A 13914-nucleotide genomic window follows, 5' to 3' on the forward strand; every position below is an offset into this window, starting at 1 on the left:
TGAAGAAACTCACAAATGGTTTTAGTTTTATGCCGGGTGACGGACTACTATTTTCAATGAGATAAGAAAGGCAATTGGGACACACAAGTGTCGGCCGGCGTTGTGGCTTTTACGAGTATAAGTAATAATACAAAAAATACTTAACTCACTAATAATTAAAGAAATATAATTAACAAATAACCGCATTCCGGTGGGCTCGACGGAGTTGGTGTGGTAGTAACAGAAGTGACGGTGACAATGACAGCAACAGTGACAGCAGTAACTTATAAATTAACACACATAACTGACACGTTTAGTAAAAAAGGCCCAACCTCGGCACTCGTTGTCGTCGATGTGAAACACAAGCTGAACAATGCCGTGATGGTGCGTACGTTTTCGGACCTGTTATCTTCACCTGTGCTATCACTGTTCGTCATGAGTCATGACCATGAATTAAGATATACTGGATACGGAACGGAGCAGGTTATCAGTCTATAAAATGAAACTGAAAAGTGCTAAGACAATCAGCTGCTGTGTCAAGAATACTAGCGCTCTCTAGTTATATTATATTATATTCCCGCACTTTTTTTGAAAATATATTATAAATATTATTGTATTTGATTTGTGTATTTGAATATTTTGAAATTTATATGATGTATTTTAAAATACGGTATTCCTTAAAAAAAGCCCCGATATCAAAATACGGTAAAAAAAGCCCCACCTATAGGGAAAAAAAGGCCCGTACTAACTAAATTCATAACGCATTTTCATTATAGTGCAAGTTTTATAGTTTAATATTTATATGTAGGTAATTTTTTTTGATAACAATTAGAGGTAGTTAGTTCTTATAATACGTGATTACAAATTGTTGATGATAATTTGCATTTTCTCATTATTTCATTGTACGTATTAAATATTTTTAAACATATTGTATATACATTTATACGTCTACCATGGTAAGAGAGAACAAATGTTGTATACAAAACTGTCCAGGGTTACATAAATCTAGGTTTAGCATCCCACAACATTCTTTCAACGAATGGCAAGAAGCAATCGGAACATCTTTAACCAAAAAATCAAGAATTTGTGGAGCTCATTTTTCTAAAAATGATATTCACGATACTTGGACTTCCGGTGAAGGGTCAAATCAGTATTCGGTAAGTTATAAGTTTAATTTTTGATTATAATCATTGTCATAATATACCTAACATAATATACTTGGTATAATGCTAAATTTTATCACTGATGCTTACTAAGTTTTTTGTTCTAAAATATATATAGATATGCTTAAAAAAGCCAAGACTAAAAGATGGAGCAGTTCCTAAATTACTTTTAAATGGCAATGCTGGAAATGTTGATACACCCATCACTCTCAATACCTCAAGTAGTTTTAATGTTGAACCTAGTATTCACTCTGCTTCAGAAGTTGTTGAAATCAAACAGGTTCAAATATTATTTTTATTTTTTATTACCATATACATTTTGTATAAATAGCCTAAACAGTTAATTTTATGTACTACTTAGGAGAATTGAGAGTTCATTCATGAAACATGCAAGTAGTGCCTCTGTGTTCGATGATACTGTAGAGGACTTCATATCAAACAATTATATAATACCATTTCCTTGTAATGTCCATAAAGAAGAGGTCATATTGGATATACTAATATCATATATTACAATGAGAATGCGTCAACATTCCTATATGACTAATAAAAAACTAAAAAGTCAAAACATAATAAAAAAGAAACTGTCAAAGTTAGTTTCCAAATAATATTAAGAACAATTTATTTGGAAATAATTGTACACAATTAAAAGTTATGATTAATAAATTAAATACATATTAAAAACTTTAAACATAAATGATTTTTGAATAATTTTCTGTGATAGACGATAGTACTGATAATAAGTACATACATTATACACTAGGGCTAAAGTAGCGCTAGGTGGTTTGACACATCTTAGCAATTAGTGTAGGTATTCAGTTTATCACATTCCGTTCCGTATCCAGTATATCTTAATTCATGGTCATGACCATCGGGTTTGAGTGATATTATATAACATTTTAACTATATTTTAAAGTATATCCAGTCAATAGCACTAATGATGTTTTCAGTTTTGCTTACTAAATTCTACGACTTGAAGTGGACCAAGACGGCGTAAACATAAACATTTCAGAGTTTGTTATATTTTACTCCTTTTATTTGTTGTTCATAATTTATCGCATACAATTCGTAGAACTATGAGGGTTTACACCGGTAGTATATTTTCTCATTGAGTTTTAGTTGGAGTGAAAAAAATGCATAAATCATATTTATATTTATCTAGGTAACATGTTTATCTGCAATGTGATTGTACCTTAAAGTTTTTCACAACCATCACAACAGATTCTATAATCTATTTGTAAATACATATATAGAATATTTAAACTATTTATAACAACTCATTGGATTCCCAAATAAATTATTACGAAAACTAAACTACAATGGTTACGATTATTTAAAAATAACAACCATGACTTACTCATTTTAAAATGTTTCGCAATATCAATAGTCATTGGAATTATATCTAAAGTTATTATAAACATTAATTGTGTTATAAATAAATTGAGTTAATTTTACTAAACTTTAATCAAACATTATAACTTTAGAAGCTCTAAAGATAATTATAAGCTAAATACAATCAATAAAACACATATACCTAAATGTATCTTTAAATGTAAAGTATAACTACATAATATTGTTATTTATTTTTATTTATTTTTTTTACTCTTAGTAAAATTAAATAAAGAAATTAAACAAATAGGTTTCCATTTAAAATGTTAAAGTTTATAGTATTTACGCCAAGAAATATAAGTATTAAAAAAAGTTAAGACAGTATAAACTGTTAGAATTAAGCGTTTTTTAATTTTTTAAATATAAAACAATATGAAATAATGAATAATGTAGTTAATACTTTTTTATGTAACGAGTATAGGTAAGGGCCTATACTTAATTCCACGTTATACAAATGATACATAATATATGAAGTAACTTACGCATTTGGGCCATTCTTATTTCATAATCCTTATATATTTCACATTGATTTATGTAAACTGAAATATAAAATTGAATTACGATTGATTCCGTTATTAAAAAATTGACAAAATGAAAAAAAAAATATTAAAATCATTTGTTCATATCTTAAATGTATACCAAATATTAAAATATATAATATTATAATTCTATAAGCCCCATATAAAGGTTTTATTTCGAATTAATTTTCCGTTCCAACGAACTTACTATATAATAGGTAAATACCAACATAAGTAATAACTAACTATATGAAAATATTAATGATAAAAACCAATGATTTACTTTCGAAGACCACCTGCAAAGTCTTTACAAATCCCTTTCCTATGACTTAAAAAAATAAGATGGCACTTAAGAGCTAAGAAGTCGTTCTTATCTGGTACTACCAACTTACTGACTCAACAAGTAGATTATTTAAAACATGTATTGAGAAAAAAAATTCGAAACAATATTTTAAAATAAAATGATAAAGTCCATTTTATTATTGAATATTTTTTATTCGTTCATCCGCATTTAGTATAATATGTTGAATGCCACTAAGATGATTTTAATAATTACCTAAATAACTCATCATGTATAACAAACTAAATACATGTAAGCTACTTATTAAAAATAAAAATGGATGTACAATGCACATGGTTTCAAAAATTAAGGTTATACCGAAAATCCAATAAAAAAAAAAAATATGAATATTCCAATTCAAAACCATTTGTCGAATCACAACGACACAACCACACATTAGTTTGTCTCAATCACAAACCATACTATACGTCATCTCAATCTCCATGTACAAGCTGTAGACAATACAGCCATATATCTATATCGTCGCTACCATTCCTCATTCCTCAATCCCAAAAATCAGTTTATAGGTATTTTAGCTACAAGAACTATGCCTAAGAATCTTCCCATCAGAATGAAATGGTCCCGCGACTTACTATAGTACTTACAATTTTCTAGATAAAAATTTCATTATAACGAGTGACTCCTTTTTTTAAAATTAAAAACTAATAAAACATTATACATTGATTGTGCATGAAAAAAACAATTTAAAAGTCTTTCACAATAGGTATTTAAAGCGTTATCTAGCACGTTGGAATGAAAATACTGTAATATATCGGGCATCAATATCACAAAAAGAACTTTGAATATCGATAGCCATAAAACACTGTCGATCAAAACTGCATTGAATTTCTTGAAAGTTCGACAATTCGAAAATAAAACTATATTAATTAAAATGAGTACCTTTTTTTAAATCTTCGAAATCTTCTTCATCTAAATAATCGGGATCTTGAAAAATAGATAATTTTAAAATTAATTTAAACTTGAAATACAATGTAAGTTTATGAATATTTAAGCAAATAAACAATAAATAAATAGCTTCTAATATTAAATATAAAAACCATTTTATAGTAAATAGAAATTATATTATGTATAATAATTTATTACCAGTCTTTTCCACATCATATCCGGTCGTTAGGTCATCCTCAATTATACTTTCTACGAACAATATATATTGATTAACCTTATGAATTATGTATGAATAATGAATAAATACAACTAAAATACAATATCAAAAACTAACACAAACATAATAAATATTAGGTAACAAGAAAAATTAAAGGTTAATGAATAAGATACAATAAATAAGCATTAAAAACAATGTAAATATTAAAAAGTATACGTTTAGTTACTTAAATGAACTAATTTAGTAAAATAAAATATGAGAACACTCTAAACATACAAAATGTAATTTAAAACGATTCACCTATATTAATGTTTTTTCATCTATATTAACTATTCTCCAAGCAAATTAATGGTTTTATATTATTGTTTCTCAAGAATAAATGTGAATTTGCAATGTTTTCTTTAACATTGTTTTGGGTCTCTGTTCTCATTTCCTTTTCTTAGAGATTTTATACCATCTCTACTTATTTTAAGTTTGGGCTCCATACAAAAATTTAAAATGTAGGACCCTGATGCAAATGTGCAACGAACCAACCGCACTCCGGTTTCTAAGGCACTAGTGTTAGACACCGTATCACAACCTACAGGGGTTAAAAAAGAAGCAATGAACATTCCTGAGTTCAAGGAACATGGGTGCAAATTGATTTTGTAGTTTCCAAATCGATAAGATATTGTCTTCGTCTAATAGATTGGTTTCTTGAAAAATAGATAATTTTTAAATTAAGTTAAACTTTAAATATAATGTAAGTACATAATTATTATTTTATACATACCTACATTTTAAACCTATTGTTCTTGTTTATGAGTTTATAAATTGATACAATCGCAAACAGTTTATATTTGACAATAATTTTTAAGGCCCCTGCAAATTCTATTCATTTTCAATCAAATCGACCTTAGCGACTGACAAAAATTTAAGTACTTCTAGTTTATCGATTTAAAAAATGTAAAGATGTTTTAATTGGTCAACAAGTCTACTTTGCATCGGTCGGACCATATTTTTGATATTTTTGAAGATATTCAATACTAAAAATTTATAAATTTATAAAATGTAAAATATTTATTCTCGTCAAGAATTTTTCTAAAATTGAAAAAGTGCTCCGACCGATGCAAAGTAAACTTGTTTACCAACACCAACATTTTTTAAATCGAACCACTAGAAGTAACTAAATTTTTGTCAGTGCGACGGCTATTTCACGTCCATAAATTGGTTTTAAATATTTTGATCTAGACATTGAATGACTTGTGCGTGTGCGTGCGTGCGCGACCATAAATCAGATAAGAAATAACAATGTATTGTAAATGGATGCGAGTCGCGGGTGATGGGTAGGGGAGTATACACACACTAATGATAATTTACTACACACACAAAAACGATCAGTAATCGCAGGAACGAAATAATTGCCTAAACACAACTCCTTAAAAATGACACATTTGCAGGGGCCTTAAGGAAATAAACAACAGCAAATAACTTCTAATTTTTTTAAATTTTTTTTTAAATTTTATAAGTGCACATACACAATCTAACATTTTGTACAGTAAGCATATAGGATAAGAGTTAAAACACGGATTGTTTGAATAAGAAGCCTGGAACTGTAATAGTTTATGCTGATGGTTCTAAAATAAAAAAAGAAAAAAAGAAGCCACCCATTAGTAGCACTGACTTAACGTGATGTTTAGGGTAATTAAGGAGGGATATTTAATTTAAATGGACACGATTTCTTTTTGAGTCTTCGTTGTAGATTTCTAAGGAGTGAGAAGGTATGTAACTCTTTTATTAGTGGGTTAGGGTGATTTTCAAGTCTGCCAAAAAAACGTTTTTAAAAAAGTTTTACTTCAGTTACAATAGGTAGAATACTTAGATATTGGTGGAGAGTTCAATTAGAAACAAAGAAAGGAGCATTAGTGATTTTTCTAAGAATAATATTCTGAAAGACTTGAATTTTGTTTAAATTTGATTTTTTGGCCGATCCCCAGAATTGTAATCCATATGTCCATATTGGCTTTAGGAGAGTTTTGTATACAAGTATTTTGGTTTTTAAGCTACTAAATTTATTTTTTGATAATAGTGTTTTCAGCGATCTTGATCAAGCATTAAGGATCTTTTAGTTTTTTTATGTTTGTTCTAAGTTAATTTTTGGTCAAGGATTAATCCTAAATATTTAACTTTTAACAGCATTGAGGTGTGGGATAGGTATGTTATTAATTGAAACAGTTAAACATTGACCGTGTCTAAGGGAAAAAGTTGTTTGAACCGATTTGCTGTGATTTACTTTTACACGCCATTTTTCATACCATTCAGACATGATAGATTTAAATGAGATTGTAAACTAGTAGAGGCTATAATTGGGTCGTTATAAATTGAAAAAATTACTTTATCATCTGCATGGTCGGCGACAGAGGTGTTAGGAGTTGTGGGCTGATCAGAGGCATGTATGTTAAAGAGTAAAGGTGAGGGGATTGAGCCTTGAGATACAACGGTGATAATTGGACTATATCTGCAGTTGATGAGCCGCAACGTATTTTAAAGTGGCGATTCGTAAGGTGAGATTTAATTAAAAGAAAAAGCGGCAGGGGTAAAAAATTGCGGTATGGTGAGAGACTAATAGGTCTATACGAGTTCGGGATATCTGGAGGTTTTTTCTGGCTTGGCAAACACAACTATTTCTGAAAATTTCCAGCTTAGTGGAAAATATAAGAGTCTTATGATTGCGTTATATATGTAGGTTAGGAGCACTAAAACCTTTTATTATATATTAAGCCAACTAGCGACTTCCGCTGTTATCAAATCGAAGCCTGGAGATTTCTTATGAGAACACTTAATTATCATGTTTTTTATTTCGTTGGGCGTAAAGTATTTTACATGGCCAGCAGATGGTAGTGGAGAGTCTAGATATCTTTTAACATTTTCTAAGTGTTGAGGAATGAGAATATCATCATGTCGTTGGAAGGTTTCAGATAAATAAGATTGAAATACAATGGCTTTTTCGTTATCTGTAATAGCTAAAGTATTGTCTGCATTTTTTAGTGGGCACGACTGAGTTTTGTATTTTAGCATTCGCTTGGTTTCTTTTCATAGACTACCACCAGTACTAGATAAGGATTGTAATTTTTGTTCGAATTCATTTGTTTTATGTTTGGCTAGAACCTTTTTCAGTGAACTGGCAAGTTTATTATATGCTGATTTGTGGGATGGGAGCCGGGAGGATTGATATCTAGCTATGGATCTACGCTTTTCAACTATTAAGCTCCGAATTTGTTTGGGGACGAGGTGGACATTAGAATAAGTATTAGGATGTGTGTCTAGTTTGGTAGCTGCCCACGCAGCTGACTGTATGAGTGTGGTTAAATTATTTACTGCTTCGTCTATATCAAGGTTAGATTTCAATTTGACTTTGAGATTTACTTGTTCATTTAATATATTATTTTGAAATTTCAAACGGTTAGTATAAGGAGAAAATAATCTAGGCGCTTCAGTACGATTTAGTGGGGTTGCAGAAATATTGAGTAATATTGAAGAATGATCTGAGTTTAGACTTTACTCGATTATTCATTGTTGTCTTTGAATGCTTATCTGGTGATTGTTTACCTTTTTGTCCTTAATTGTTGTGTTCATATTATTCATTAAAATTTTATAATTGGCATATATAAGTTAAATTTTATATTATGATAGGAGTGCGTGTGTAATCGCATTTCCAAAGGTAACCGCGAGCATTGATTAAATACATTTAATGATTGTATTTGTGTAATTTGTGTATATGTGTAATTGTATATTTTAATCAATGCCGCGAGTAACGATGACTTGCATGTGAGATAAATAATATACCATACACTGCACTATTTAGAGCGCACTTACAATTATAATATACAAAATTGGGTACTCCCGGTAGCACGAGGGGTCAGTGAGTTGATCTGACGGCGCAAGGTTTGAGATGTTCAAAAACTACGTTGAGCGGTAGAAAATACGAAAAAAACTGTTCGGATTAAACGCAACAAATCGAACATAACTCGGAACACCAAGAAGCGTGTGTGGACAGTAAGACAGCACTTCTGATATTAAATATTAAAACTAATTTAGAATAAATAGAAATTATATTTTACTTATGGAACGATCAAATTCTCCAGTCACCGAATTTATATGACTATATTTTGCTGAAAATGTTATAATAAAATATTATAAGGTTTATTGTTCAAATATCTAATATATCCATGGGCGCCCATTGGGGGGGGGGGTGGGTAAGACAGGGCACTTGCCCTCCCCCTGGAAAAAAGTATTATGAACTTGTAGCTTAAAAAATATTACCACAATATTACCTAATTACCGAAATTTTTTTATTTTGACCCCCCTAAAATATTTCCTATGGGCGCCCATGAATTTATCATATTCTTTCAAAGGTTTTGATTTTTAAAGATAAGTTACCTACGAATAATAGGAATACATTTTAATAAAACAAATTAATTATGTATGAATAAATACAACTAAAATACAAAATCAAAAACTAAAACTAACATAATACATATTAGATAACAAGAAAAATTAAAAGTTAATGATTAAGATACAATTAATAAGCATTAAAAGCAATGTAAATATTTAAAAGTATACGTTTAGATACTTGAATGAATTAATTTAGTAAAATAAAATATTCAAACACTTTAAACATACCAAAAGTTATTTAACACGAATCACCATAATCTCCTATACTTGTCTATATGCCTATTTATTTAAAAGCTAAATACCACACACTCACTCACTAATAGTTAAAATGTTCTATTATTTATAGTTTTTTTAAAAGTTATGTCTATAAACAATTTTCACTTGGTCAATAAAATGGAAAATGTAATACAAGATGCCTTGAAAGTTCTTTTAAATGTTAATTTAAAAAAAAAATAGTTCAGAGGAAATCCGCAATCATTTTTCATGAACATTTGAAGTTAAAATTTATACAACACTATTCGGTTTCTCATGTTCCTATTTTCTTATTTTATCATAATTCAAAAACAAATAACTGAAAATATTAGGTACACCATATGTTTATTTTATCAATTCATTTTCTCGAAAAATTTTCGACTATTTTTGAGTTGTTTATGGACATTTTTAATTTTTAATTTTTTTAGTTTATTTTTCTATAAATGTCAATTGATTTTATTTGTTGAGTCAAAAAGTGTTGAAATTGAATACAACGCTCCTGATATATTGTTACAGTATCAGTTGAAACGTATTCAAATTATATCAGCAAGATTTTGTTTTATGAGCATTTAAAGTTCAAATATGTTGACAAGGTTTTTTTTTTTTAATTTAAGCTTCGGCAACTGAGGCCATTAGCTGTAGTAGGTATTGTAGGATTGTATTGTATATTTTTGGGACGGTAGGGGGGAACACGTGTGTGTTTGTTTTTGTCAGAATTTCGAATGGGGCACCCGTAGGTTTCTGCCATGCCACGGTGGTGGGGGATGGCAGCACTTGTTCTCCGGTCACCGTGACTTGTCCGGAGAAAAATGCCGCCCGGTGGCCGAGAATCGAACCACGACCGGCTGCGTCGCAGCGGACGCGTCAGACCACTCGGTCACCTCGTCCCCCGACAAAGTTTTTCAAATTTAAAATGTACAAATTATTTTGTAGTTAAATATTTATAATTTGTTCAACTTTAATAGCTAAGGATAGAAAGTTTAAAACAAAACTGCACTGAAGTGATAAATTTTGTAATCAAAAATTCCAAAAAATGTATAAACACAGTTTGTTTTATAGTTATTTTATGTTCAAAATTACACATTATTAAATAACCAAAAATAATGATTTAAGTTATTTTGTTGCAATTTAAAAATACTATTCAAGGGTACCTACTTGAAACTTTTAGAGTATATTATTATATTTAATACACATAATGACTTGTGAAATGTAATTGGATTGAAAAATGGATTGAACCTACTGTATTACTAATGCTTGATATTAAAATAAAATACACAATAACATCATCAAATAGACTAAATTATTAAGAAATTTTCTAGACCAACAGACGGTCTTAGCTCAAAATCGTTTTTCATATACAGTTTTTATTGATTATATATCACTGAATTCAAATTTAACCCCATCCATTTCAGTGATCCACTTGTAACCTATTGTACAGCAGAGCAACATCTACTTACTCTTTTTTTTTTCTTTTTCTTCAAATTTAAGGAGTTCTTGAAAAATAGATAATTTTTAAATTAAGTTAAACTTTAAATACAATACATTTGTTTTAAAACTATTATTCTTGTTTTAAGCGTATAAATTAGTAAAGTTGTATACAGTTTATATTTGAAAATATTTTTTAAGCAAATAACTTATTCTAGACTCTAGTATTAAATATTAAAACCATTATAGAATAAATATAAATTATACTGTATTTAATAATTGATTACCCAACATAGTTATTCTTTCTCGGTACATTGAGTAATTTTCATATATTATTGGTAATCCTAAAAATATATAAATATAATAATATTATGTTGTGTACTTGTATAAATATCTTATGTAGATACATGTGTTTTTGCTCATGTTGCAAGAAGGTACTCATGAAAAGAAATTTAAATATTTTTTTCTGGTTACTTTATTTAGTTAACGCAAATATCAATTTTTTTATATAAAATGAAACTCGAATACAAGAGGCAGTGCACTTGGAGCACGGCACTAACTCGACTGATATAAAAGGTACCGTTAAAGTGGGACCGGGCCGGTGTCGGACGAGGGCCGTTCCGACAAATGATAACAACCAATTTTTTTTTTCAAAAGTCAGAGTGACCAACTGAAAACACATAACGTCAAAACTTCTTTTCTATTTATTTAGTCTATTAAAACCGTGTGTACAACTACTTATCAACCTATAATTGTCAAATAACAAATCTGAAGACTGAAAGTACTAACAAATAACAATTTACAAGTGTTAACTAGTTAACTTCTGAAGTTTTTTTTCTTAAGTAAGGTAATAGAACATTTTTTTTAAATTAAATTTATTGAGAATAAAACACAAATAATCATTATTAAACCAATAAGTCCATAAACACACTTAGATAATCATTGTAAAACCAATAAATTCATCGCTACTCGATGAATCTAAAATACAACTTATAAATGTTTTACTATTTAAATCCCACCAGATTCACACCAGATATCCAGATATTCATCCCAAGTAATACTTTAACTAATCAACCCTTAAACATACAGTATATGGTCTACACTGATATTATTACTACACTATTAAAATTACTAGAGCTTAATAATAATTATGTCATCAACAAGTATAATGACAATCAACAATATGAAATTATTTACTGTTTATTTAAAAATCAAAGAAGACAATAATTGTAGTTTAACACGTATTTTTATTTATTTTAAATATCAATACATTTACAGAATTAATTATGTTATAGGCATAGCAATTAATTAATTAATTAAAATACGAGACGGCTACACTACTGACGTTATAAAGTGTAATATAAATTAGACACGACGTATAGTAATTAATACCATTAATATTCCGACGCTCAGGGAACGGGCGTGTACAGTACTATGTTTGGTACAATAATAAATATTAATAAATATTATGTTGGTTTTTCAGAACATTTGAGGTTACATTATGTTATCAAAATTATGTTTGTAGGAGAACACTTAACCTAACCTAACCTATGACATATCATAATATTATACTGGTTTTGACACAGAATAAGCAGAAAGGAATCTCAAGGCTTATCAAAAAACTGCCTGATATATCTTAAATTTAACAGTGGTGCCTGGATACAGATATTTCTGGTGCACACGAATGGCGTACCAAGTCAGGTAAACCAACCTTTTTGAACGAATTGCATCCCGGACGCAATTTATTACTTATTGATTTAACATTTTTTTAGTGGTTTCCAAATAGTAAAATTTTTAAATTTTTTAACAAACATGATAATAACGAAATAATAATGAAATCACGATTAAAGATTATGTTAACACATTGGCCAATGATTTTCACCAATGAAATAATGTTTTCAGTTTCAATTTTTTTTTTTAAATATGTGAACATGACAATTTATACCTATGATATTATGATTTTAGAATTTCAATTTTTTTATGTGAACATGAACGATTTTTATTTATGATATGATTTCACAGTTTCAATTTTTTATACAACCTGACATCTTTATTATTTTAAAATTACTTTAGGAACCACTCAACTATAGATAAAAAGGTAATATAAATTACGTCCGGGACGAAATTTTTTCAAAAAAAACCTGTTTTGGTACGCAATTCGTGTGCGTCCGATATTTCTCTATTTTAAATTTCTGTGGTTTGTGGGTACATTGTTAATCTGCGATTTTAACCCTTTGATCCCTTTAATCTAGGATAAAATGCCACCGACAAAAAAGCCATGAAAAAAATGATCCTTTCAAGAATAATGGATATCAATTAAATAATTTAAATAAAATGGCTGAAATGTTTGAAAACATGAAAGTAGTTGTTAAATTTAAAGGATCTGATGTGACTAAAAGGGTCAATTTCAATAATGGTTGCGAATTGGTAGGTATCAAATATCAAACGCATCAGTTTGTTTTACAAATTATAATAGTGCTTTCCGCCGTAGTAGGTACAATTCTTATCAAACAAAAGTTGAGAACACTTAAAGGGTTTCGTAATCACGTCAAGTCGCGCAATCAGTATATCTTTAATCGTGATAATATATCATATTCTTTCTAAGGTTTTAGTTTTAACTCATAAGTTACCTACAAATAATATATATTTTTATATCACACATGAATGGCTAGCATAGTTGTAAAATCAATCAGTTATAACCTGTTGGTTTACCCATTGTATATTTTTATGATATTTTCCAGTTTCAGTCACGCCGTAATAGAAAATGTACACATTTATATAATTTATTTACTGATATTATGTACCATGTACCTATATACCCAATTTGGGTATTTATTATTAGAGTAAACTTAAAACTATTAATTCATAATATTATAACCTATTGTTCCTTCTATTTTGTAGAATTATAATAATTAGAAGTACCGCCTCCTAATTATTATTTAAACAAAACTTCGTCAACTGTATTTTAAGTTCTATACTTTGCTTTATTATAACAGGGATGTTTCACTGTTAAAAAGTTCACTAATATTCAAAAATACATGTTGCAGTTTTGCTGAAACTAAAAAATATTTTCACAAGTATGTGTATTGGGTACCTGTTCCATCTATAAAAAATACATCAAAGACTTACTTCGTATTAACAAACCGAATTCCGGTTCATCCATCATTATTTCTAAAACAAGAATTTATAAATATATTTGAATATGAAAATTGGTGTGTCACAGATAGTAAATATCTAAATATTCAATTTTAGTCAATTAAATAATTACTGTGTTTATGCTTTCAGACACAA

The 13914-nt window shown here is 28.8% G+C and overlaps 1 protein-coding gene across 1 annotated transcript; it reads left to right on the forward strand.

Annotated features, from left to right (window-relative positions):
* The first annotated feature begins 429 nt into the window (after nt 1–429).
* LOC111031533 lies at nt 430–1762 on the forward strand. Its single transcript, XM_022311524.1, has 2 exons — nt 430–1136; nt 1261–1762. Exons 1-2 carry the CDS (start codon nt 933–935, stop codon nt 1471–1473), a joined length of 417 nt encoding a protein of 138 aa, XP_022167216.1. The 5' UTR covers nt 430–932; the 3' UTR covers nt 1474–1762.
* The last annotated feature ends 12152 nt before the right edge of the window (nt 1763–13914 follow it).

The sequence above is a fragment of the Myzus persicae genome, unplaced genomic scaffold (genome assembly GCF_001856785.1).
Source record: "Myzus persicae strain clone G006 unplaced genomic scaffold, MPER_G0061.0, whole genome shotgun sequence".
NCBI lineage: Eukaryota > Metazoa > Arthropoda > Insecta > Hemiptera > Aphididae > Myzus > Myzus persicae.

Coding starts and splice junctions, on each gene's coding strand:
- LOC111031533 (XM_022311524.1), top strand. CDS start 933: ATGGTAAGAGAGAACAAATGTTGTATACAAAACTGTCCAGGGTTACAT. Junction 1,137..1,260: donor AAGGGTCAAATCAGTATTCG/GTAAGTTATAAG, acceptor AAATATATATAG/ATATGCTTAAAAAAGCCAAG.